We start from the raw sequence: 10,931 nt of genomic DNA, 5'->3' as shown, positions 1-10,931 counted from the left end.
ACACACGGAGAACACTCGTGTGCCATAAACACGGAGGGCAAAACGCACCTCTGACACGTCCGTGAAAAACGTGCGCGATTTTCACGGACGTGTGAAAGAGGCCTAAGGCTGAGGCTACACGGTGACTTTGGGTTGCATGGCCAAAGATGTTACATTGCAGCGTAATGCAATGGGGGGCACAGTGCAACTCGGTCCCAGTACCTTCTGGGTCAAAATGCCACACTATTCACTTGCATTATGCAGCGGCATGGGTCGAACTTTGGCCGAGAAACCTGTGGTGCAGCCAGAGTTGACGAGTAGCTCCAGCCTTATTCACATGTTGCAGTCAAATGCTTCAATCTGATTGGGCACTATGCCCTTGCGAGCTTCAGGGACCCTTATTTCTAGTCATTATTGGTGGGGTTTGTCAGTTCATGGATCCTCCAGTGAAGCTTAGATCTGAGCATAGCTCTGGGAAGTCATAGATGGGGTTAAACAAAGGAGGCAAAATCAAGCTGCATTGACTTGGTGCCTCACATGATGAGAGGCTGACCTCCAGTCTCCTGATTAACTTGCTGGGGGATGGTTGGATAAGCACCAGAATATCTGGACTTCCTATTACCCCCCTGTCCAAATTGTATGAATGTGAAGAGGGACACGAAAATGTATCGTCTGTTCCAGAAACTGCGGCGTAACCCAGGACGGTATGAGGAATTGAGGAGCTTGTTACCCAAGGTGATTACTAATGACTGTGTGTTCAAGAATTGTAATACTTGGGTGTGGATGGAGTGATTTGGGGTCTTGTACTATTACAATAAAAAAAAAAGCCACTTTGCCCTATTAAGACTTCTCGTAAGTTCTGCATCTTTCTAATACAGAGTCCGATTCAGCTCTTGCGACTTATTTTTTTTTCTTTTTAATCCTGTGGTATTCCATGATGGAGGGATTTTTGCACCATACTCTTAAAAATGGTGCATGCAGCCTTTGCACAAAATAAAAAAGCTTGTGTGTTTTTTTTTGTTTTTTTTTTTTTTTTTTTTTTTTCTTGCAACTTTTTAGTGCAAAAAAAAAGTCACATTATTTGTTTTAAATGTGACAAAATGCAAACCTCTGCCTGGAGGGAGATTTTCCTAAAAGCTTCACGAAGGGGGGGGGCCCTTCGAAAGAGGGAAAAAAAGAGGGGGGAATCCAAATTGGTTACAAAAAAAGGGGGGGAGGATCCAGTTTGGTTACAACAAATTTATTTCATCTGTAAGGCTATGTGCGCACGTTTGTAGCGCAGCGTAACTGCATGCGTCCTGCGTCCCCTGCACAGTCTATGGAGATTGTGCAGGGGCTGTGCTCACGTGGCGTTTAAGAGCGCAGCGCTTCGACTACTGCCGAAGCGCTGCGTAAAAAGAAGTGACATGTCACTTCTTCCGTGCGCTTTGCCGGCAGCTCCTGCTCTGTCTATGGGAGGGGCTGCAGGCAGAGCGCATGGAATCGGCTTTCACTACGGACATTTCTGCAGTGATTTAAAGCGCACATGTGCTCTTCAGATCGCTGCAGATCTGAAGTCAGTTGAAGGTAGCCCCGCCACCACTGACTACCCCCGGACTAGTCCGGCCCGGCACCGGGTGTCCCATAGCCCTGGGGTGGGCGAGTCATATCCCTAAACCCAAACCACCCCCTTTCACTCACGGGCGAGGAACGCCGCTCGAGTCCCCGGGATCCGGCCCACCGCTCGAGCCACCACCGAGCAGCAGCCGGACCCGAGCAGTGGGTGAGCGCAGCGTCCCCTCCTCCGCCCGCGACACCTGTATCTTAGTAAATGTATTAAAGCAATGTATTGTACAAGAGTTGCATGTGAGTTCAAATTCCTAAGAGGGAGCAATAAAAAAAACACATCACCCCTCTCCCACCCGCCTCTAATCTTTCCCATAATGTCAATAAAATAAAAAGAATGAAAAAAATATTGCCACATGTAACTGAACTAATAAAATATATTTATCACATATTGTAGATGCTAAAACAGAGGGGGGGGAGGAGAGGTACAATCACTGTCTTTGGGTCATCTTTGACTCTTTCCCACCCCCCAAAAAAAAATCATGTGGACCTCAAAATGGTTATGATAAAAACTACAGCTCGTAGTGCACAAGCATAAAACTATCCACCAAAAATAAGTTTTTGGACAAATCAAGAGCAAAGCGAACGAGCCCCTCACCACCTAAGGCTAGTTTCACACTTGCGTTGGACGGGATCCGTAGCATTGCGTTGTGTGACGCATGCAACGGATGCGTTGCATATAGGGGCACAACGCATGCTACAGATCGTACAAAATAACGCAATCCGTTGTAGTTTTTTTTCTTGTCTTTACACATCTGAGCATGCGCAGTTGTGTAAAAGACAGCTGCGTTAACGGAATCCGTCAAATGACGCATTCTAACGGAATCCGCCACAATAGGCGTCCATTATAAAAACAACGGACGCCTAACGGATTCCTGCAGGTTGCGTTTTTTTGACACTCCGCAAGCGCAGAAAAACGTTACATGCTGCGTTCCATCCGCCCGACGTAGCGTCAAAATAACGACGCTGCGTCGTCCAGCGGATGCAACGCAGACACTTGCGTTACAGTGCGTCGTCCATACAAGTCTATGGAGAATAGCGCAGTGCGTTAACGGACTGCGCTATTCTCCATAGTGACGGAATGCGCTAAACGCAAGTGTGAAACTAGCCTAAGTCAGTTGGATGTGATCAGGATGGGTTTCCAGCCACTGATTCTAAACAGAAGTTTATATTCACTGACAGAATATACCACAAAGAGTTTATTCTTTTTACATAGGTTTGTGTTCACACTGCAGGTTTTGCAGTGATTTCCTGCAGGATTACCCAGCACCTTCCTCAGTGACTAATCCTCGCACTGTTGTGGAGGCGATGACTGTGACCTGTATTGAGAACCACTGACAATGACTGTCAACGTCATGGGGAGCACTGACTGTAGATTTCATTCTTTGTTGGGGGTATTGAGTATGACCACGAGGCCACTGACTATGGCTGCCTATGATATAGACTGCATAGACTACGTCTGACAACATACTGGCTACAGTTGACTGACTTTTATAATTTGGGCTCGCAATGACTTTGGCTGCCAATATTAAAGAATGGAAGGCAATGACTGTGTTTAGACATGTCAAAGGTTGGGCAGGCAATCACTATGGCTGATGTCAAGAGGTGGGCAGGCCATGACTCAGATGTAATGACCTTGACTAGAGAATACTGATGAGCGAGCACTACTATGCTTTGTACTCTTAACGAGAAATTGGACAGTCAGACAGACTCGACTCGTGTACAAAGTATAATGGAAGTCAATCTGGAACTCTTTCTGAAGACCTTCCAGAAAAATGCTCGAATTCCCTATTGATTTCCATTATACTCGGGTTCTCGAATCAAGCCCGTCCAATCATCCAACTGCTTGTTAAGAGTACCACGTATAAAAATGAGGGGAAATCGGGTGTACGCCACACTATTACCAGCAGACAGATGTTGATTTTACCATTTCTTTATTCCTTATACAGGTCAGGTCAACGCATTTCAGAGATCAACTGTCTCCTTTATCATGACATCAAGGAACCATGAAACTGAGACAGTTTGATGGTTCCTTGGGTCCTGATGAAGGAGATAGTCTATCGCTGAAATGCGTTGACCTGACCTGAATAAAGAAATGTAAAAAACAACATCTGTCCCCTGGTAATAGTGTGGCGTACAACCGATCTCCCCTCATCTTTATACATTGTGCTTCGGGGCTGCGGCTGTCTCTTCATACGTTTTTAATAGGAGTTGTGACTGACAGAACCCTATATTGTGAGTGTGTCTCATTATTCGCCCATTAGTGTTTATATGGTAAGACCCTATTGCGCTTTCTCCTTCCACAGTTTTTCTCTTCTGTTAAGAGTATCAAGCACCTGAGCATGGTAGTGCTCACTGATCACTGCTCCCCCCCCCCCCAGTCTTGGCTTGGGCAAGCAATGGTGGGATCGCAGACAGTGATGACTGTGATTTTAGAGGGATCAGAGTCTTCTCTCATTGTAAAACCTCATTTTCAGGGTGCTCAAAAATGGAATAGAAAATACGTCCAGGAATCCGATGACTTCCAATACTACATCCATAGTAATGCTGAACTTGATAACTCTCCATTCGCCATTGACCCGAAAGACTGGCCACCACCTCGAGGTCATCATCCCGATCGGCTTGTACCCTTCATCAAGTATCTGATGTTCTTCTTTAACTTCATCTTCTTCACATTGGGCTCCGGCCTGCTGTGCATCGGATTTTGGGGCCTTGCAGACAAGCAGTCCTTGGTGGGTGAGCAGATCAGTAATCTGGGTACAGACCCCATGCTTGTATTCGTACTCGTGGGCTTGGTCGTCTGCGTCTTGTCTTTCTCCGGATGCGTTGGCTTCATTCGAGAGAACATTTGCCTCCTCAAGTTTTTCTTTGCTGGGATTACCACACTGTTGGTTGCACAATGTGTTTTGGCCCTGGTGGTCCTATGTTTTCACAAACAGATTCAGGATTCGATGAAGGGGACCATGTTGGTAGCCATGAAGAGATATCAAGATGATTCGGACCTTAAGTTTATATTGGATGAGATACAACTTGGCATGGAGTGTTGTGGAGCACAGTCCTACCAAGACTGGACCTCAAATCTGTAAGTATCAGTTACATCATTATATATAAAGTGCATTCATGTTGTCATCCAACGTTACATTCTTTATCATAAAATTATGGTTCATAGCAACAAATCACAGTACAGCTTTTATTTTACCAGAGCTGTCTAACGGCAATGAGCAGAATAGTGAGTGCAGCTCTGGAGTATAATACAAAATGTAACTCAGGATCAGTACAGGATAAGTAATGTATGTACACATGGATTACACAAGCAGAATAGTGAGTGCAGCTCTGGAGTATTATACAGGATAGATTTTTAACTACATCTACCCTGTAAAACAGCCTTTGAAGGACAAACCTATGAGGGCTATGACCAGCGTTAAATAAGGCTGTTTCATAAAGACAAGCTTTGCCCTTATACGATATTAGGATAAATGGACTGGCTCAGGCCATATATTTTATGGCTGATTGGGGGTTGCAGAGAAGGTCAGGCACGTTGTGGTTGAACCCTTTTACCAACGTATTTGGCATTTGCTGAGGATCTACTGGGGTGAGGGATCTATACGATCATGCAGACCTTGTGCCTAATGAGTCTCTACTTCCACAGGTATTTCAACTGCAGTTCTCCCGGCGTCAACTCCTGTGGAGTGCCTTATTCCTGCTGTATCGACCCACTTCAGAACGGCACTGTGCCCAATTCCCTGTGTGGATTTGGAGCACTTGGTATGAGCGAGGCCATGGCTGCCAGCCTGATCTACCTGGGAGGCTGCATCCCTCAGCTTGTACTTTGGATCAACCGCAGAATTTGGGATATTGCTACCGGTTACCTCATGGTGACCGCCACAGAACTTGTATGTATTGTTTGTGCCCAGAGGGTGATGAGTGAAATAAGAATGGTAAAATCCTTTAATTAAAGTCCATGTTTAATTGTTTTTTTTGGGATGTGAAATGAGTGACGTAGAGGTGGGTTAATGTTAGTTCTGGCTTCGTAATGGTTACCCTCTGTAATCCAGGGTGAAGCGGCTGTGAGCAAGAGCTTTGTCCAAAAAGATAAAGGAGAGTCCAGCTCACCAAGGACTGACCTGCTGGTTGTAATCAAGGATCCTGCGCACGGAATGAGGCTCAGTAACCATCCAGATTAGAAATAGAAAGAGAAATTTCCAGCGCCAGGAATAGATTAAAAATCCTTTTTTATTGAAAATAGGGTAATAAAAATCCAGCAGATACCATAGTAGATGTCAGAAAGATGGCAGAACAATGCGTTTCGACGCTTCAGGTCTTAGTCATGTTCTGACTTAGAGTATAACCAACTCCCTTATATCGGATCCCTGGTCCACTGATTAAATTCACATGTGTGGCTTCACTGGAGACAACTCCTCAAGTAGTAATTACAAGGGATCCGAGAAAATGGAGATATACAATGGCAGGTTCATATATATGAGTATATATGGTATAATATGGTATAATGCAAGTATACACAAATACAAAAAATATATATATACAGAAACATATACACACATAAGATAACAAACATATTAAAATAATTTTTATGGACCGAATTCCCTTAATATTTAATATAACTATAAGTGTAATATATAGTGATCCAACAAGACACTCAGCACATAACAATATAAGTATGGTTGTATACCTCAAGAAATATGAGATCCCTAACAGGATAAAAATCTGACATACAACTTTCCACATACATATAATGTATGCTTGCCTTTCAATAGTATACTAAATTCAATAGGAAAAATTTGTTATATACTAATCTAACATTCCATTTTTATTTAGACAAGCAATATTCCAATAGCAATTTTTGGTTACAAAGATGTAGCAAAGATTGTGTATCTCCATTTTCTCGGATCCCTTGTAATTACTACTTGAGGAGTTGTCTCCAGTGAAGCCACACATGTGAATTTAATCAGTGGACCAGGGATCCGATATAAGGGAGTTGGTTATACTCGAAGTCAGAACATGACTAAGACCTGAAGCGTCGAAACGCGTTGTTCTGCCATCTTTCTGACATCTACTATGGTATCTGCTGGATTTTTATTACCCTATTTTCAATAAAAAAGGATTTTTAATCTATTCCTGGCGCTGGAAATTTCTCTTTCTATGAGCAAGAGCTTTCTTCCATGCCTAGGATTCTCCTCTATTGAGCATTTTATGGCATCAATTGGACTGGGAGGTGAACAGGTACTGGAGAGATATAAGTCTGACTTTTGGGAACACCTTTTTAAACAAGGTTGCAGGGTCTTCACCCCTAGATGGCAGGTAACCCTTCCTACTGTGCCCACTAATATCGTCATACGGATATCATGGAAAGTGCATTCACCCAAAGAGTGTGGCTCTATCTCTGGGATCCTTGGGTATTTATGGCATATTCTGTAGAAATCCCATAAGTTGGGGTGGTTGGGTGTCTAGCTATTGGGCAGGCAGCAGTCTAAGGCTTTGTGCGCACTAGAACTGTGAATTTTCTCAAGAAAATTTCTTGAGAAACTTCTGGGAGTGGAAGATTTCCGGACCTCCGGAAAAAATCCGCGGTAAATCCGCATGCGGATTAGCCGCGATTTTCCCGCAGGTTGTTCCCTGCGGATTTTGCAGGCTGTACTGCCGAAATCCACAGGGTACCTGCGGAAAAGAATTGACATGCTCATTTTCTCAAGAAATTCTTCTCAAGGAAATTTCTTGAGAAAAATCCGCAGTGTGCGCACAGCTTTTTTTTTTTTTTTTTTTTTCACATAGGATTTGCTGGGAAATGTCTGCACAAAGATTGCAGACATTTCCCAAGAAATTTCCGCGGGTAAAACGCACTAGTGCGCACATAGCCTTAAAGATGATAGCACCTCTGTGGATATTAGAAGTGAAGGATCCATTAAGTACTGAAGAAGGATCAACTACTGAGCCGCTAAAGATGCTGGACTTCGTAGAAGCTTCTACTTAGTGGATTCTGTGCTTCTGTATAAGAGCATAGACTATACAGTAATATGCAGCTGTTATCAGTGTGGGCCAAAACGTGTCCTGAATGGGATATACATACATACATGTTTGTGTGTGTATATATACATTTTCTTTGATATTTTTACTTTTCTAAAAAGATTCCCGAAATTGTCTTGGAAGAGGCATGTCCAGTGTTTGTGTCTTCATTTTGCAGAGTTATCCGCCCCCAGACCTTGTTCAAATCCTTTTCATGGCAAAAAAAAAAAAAAGTGAATGTCCCTTTTGAAGCGGATCTTGGAAGGAAACATCTTAGAGCTAGGAATTGTCTAATGAAAAAGTTGCAAAAAAAGTGCATATATTCTAAAGAGATGCTCACAAGTGGTGTTTTTGCAGCACGGGTTGTTGTTTTTTTTTTTTTTTTTTTTTTTTTTGTAAAGCCTTTACTGCTAGCAATAAAATCTCTCCATATAAAACGCAGTTGTGTGTGTGTGTGTGTGTGTGTGTGTGTGTGTGTTTGTTTTTTTTTCCCTCTCTCCCCCGAGGTAGCTGCTTTTATCATGAGCTCCTGCAGCAGCCTAGGCCAAAAACGTTATCCAGGCCCATCCTAACATCTCAAGGCTGCAGGGATAAGGACAGGACAAGGGGCGCACATCAGGCCCGGCTCTCCTGATACTCCGGAGGTGAAAGGTGTATGCTGCACCACAAAGAAAGGAGTGCTCTGACACAAAGCACCAGGCTGTGGGCTGTGCTGCACAGAGGAACGTTGCCCATCCTCCCTGCTCCCCCTGCAGCTGTGCCACTGCAAACGGAAAGCACCTGGGACCTGGTAAGAGAGGGGTTAAATATCGGGCACTAACATCCAGAAGGAGACAGGGAGGGGGACTGAAGTGCTTCCAGCAGCAGCCATAGTTTTCAGTGAACTCTCACACACTCCCCTCCCTGCCACAGAAGAAATAGTGAAACACCGAGCAGCAGCAAGCTCAGCAAACAGGACTGCACGCTGTGTTTACCTGTCACACAGAGCTCCGTGGACAGGCCCACAGTCTGAGATACCGTGAGTGAGGAGGGAGCTGAGAGCCCCTGGAGACATTTGGCTGTGAGAGCAGGTCAGGAGATAAACAGGGGGCTGAGGAGGGGGCAGATACATCCCTGCAGGTCTCATCTTAAATGGCTGCTGCACAAGGCCTGTAATCTGCAACAGTAAACAGAGGCAGATAAGCCTGAAGTGCATCACTGCTCAACTTGATTAACCCATACTTCACCACTTCACCACCACTTCACCAGCACTGACAGTATAGAAGAGGGTGAAAAACAAAAAGAAGTGGGATCAGTCATCTGGCCTGCCTCCTGCCCTTCTGACTGGTCTTTTTCAAGTAACATCTATACACTCTCCTACACAGCGTGGAAATAATTGTGAAACAGACAAGTTTACCACACAGATGTAATTAAGCTTATGTTATTGTGACGTCACCACAGTCTCTAAAGAAGCTCCATATTTACAGTTCTTACTATGGATAAATTTGTGGGTAAGAGCAATGCCACACAACCAAGTAAAGGAATTGGACCGCAAAGACGAAACCAAAATGCACCCCCATCACCAAGGGCTTCCCCTGAGGCAACTACAGACCCACCCCAGGCCACTGCTAAGGCCATCACGGATCTATTGATGCCGGTGATTGATGGGCGGCTGGCAGCCTTCCAGTCTTCATTAGACATTATAGTCACCCAAGTTAATGCCCAGGGTTCAAGGCTAACAGATGTGGAGCAGAGGGTCTCTGACATGGAGGACTCTGTAAAGGAAATTTCAGAGATGCTGGAGAGCAGGAATAAGGACATTGCTGTATTGCTGGACAAGGTAGATGATCTTGAGAACAGGTCCAGACGCAATAATTTAAGGTTGGTGGGCGTCCCTGAATCGGTTCGGCAAGCTGATCTACTTAAACTCACTTCAGAATGGCTACCAGGAGCTTTGAAATTGGATCTAAAGTCGGGGCCAATTGCTATTGAAAGGGCCCACAGAGTGGGCCCACCTCGAAATGATGGAGAGGTCACACCCAGACAAGTAATTTTTAAGGTCCTGGACTTCCAAGACCAGATCAGATTGCTGACAGCATTTAGAAAACAAATCGCTCACTTACCTACAATAACTCTAAACTGCTTTTGTTCCAAGATTACTCAGCAGCCTTGACAACAAGACGCAAAGCCTTCAATCCAGTATGCAAACTATTGGCGGAAAAAAATATTCGCTTCAGTCTACTGTATCCTGCTGTTCTACGCTTCACTACAGGGGGAAAGAATTGGACTTTTGAAGATCCTAAGTTGGCTTTAAATTACCTTCTTCAGGAAAATGGAGCTTCGCCAGCAGTCAACACAGACACTTAAATCGGAGACGTCACTGTGCTACAGTTCTGATGTTCATTCTGTTTTTCCTTTTTTTTTTTTCAGTGTCAGGATTGCCAGAGAGGCAGGTGACATTGCCATTAGATTAAGGTTTTTGTTTAGATGGGAAGGGGTTAGGGGGCTCTGCGTGCGTACCTTTTAGTTTAGCTCTCATATGGGTTGTCACGTTTACTCGCTGGGATGGACGAGGGAACCCAAATAGGTTGTTTATAATTTTACAATTAATTCCTCCTTCTGGAATAGGATAAATGACTAACACAGAGAGCACAAATGTGTCCACGATTAAATCGCTGTATTGGTGCTCCTGGAATGTTAACGGGTTAAACTCTCCTATTAAGAGGAAAAAAGTTTTAAATTATCTACATCGTTTAAATTGCCATATTGTCTTCTTACAGGAAACACACTGGATGAAGGGCAATCACCCATTTCTTCACAGCAGAAAATATGCCGTATGCGCAGAAGCGTCATTTACAAGAAAACAAAGAGGGGTAGCTATATTGATCAATAAGCATATTAGTCATGAAGTTCTGGAGGTTTCAGAGGACCCTATGGGGAGATTATTATTGGTGAAAGTGAAGATACAGGGCACTATCTATAACTTAGCAAACATATATGCACCAAATATTCCTGATCCACAGTTCAGAGCCAGATTGATCGAAAGTATCACAGGTTGCGATATGACTAATTTAATTGTAGGCGGAGATTTCAATGAGGCTCATGATGGAATTTTAGACAGGTCAAGTCCCCAGCCATCTCCTCTATTGGCGCTCCATAGTGGTTTACAATATCTCGTCAATCAATTGGGACTAATAGACACATGGCGCATGCAGCACCCAATAGATAAAGATTATACATTTTATTCACATGTCCATGACTTACATACACGGATTGACTATTGGCTACTAAGCCCAGCACTGACGCCACATTTACTTTCCTCCAACATCCTAGACATCTGTATTTCG

General features: G+C 44.0%; 1 protein-coding gene across 1 annotated transcript; it reads left to right on the top strand.

Annotated features, from left to right (window-relative positions):
* Window positions 1-630: 630 nt before the first annotated feature.
* TSPAN10 (tetraspanin 10) lies at window positions 631-5,665 on the top strand. Its single transcript, XM_075347908.1, has 3 exons — window positions 631-714; window positions 4,062-4,666; window positions 5,234-5,665. Exons 1-3 carry the CDS (start codon window positions 643-645, stop codon window positions 5,538-5,540), a joined length of 984 nt encoding a protein of 327 aa, XP_075204023.1. The 5' UTR covers window positions 631-642; the 3' UTR covers window positions 5,541-5,665.
* The last annotated feature ends 5,266 nt before the right edge of the window (window positions 5,666-10,931 follow it).

This window comes from Anomaloglossus baeobatrachus, chromosome 5 (assembly GCF_048569485.1).
Source record: "Anomaloglossus baeobatrachus isolate aAnoBae1 chromosome 5, aAnoBae1.hap1, whole genome shotgun sequence".
Lineage (NCBI taxonomy): Eukaryota > Metazoa > Chordata > Amphibia > Anura > Aromobatidae > Anomaloglossus > Anomaloglossus baeobatrachus.
This window is presented reverse-complemented; position numbering and strand designations above follow the sequence as displayed.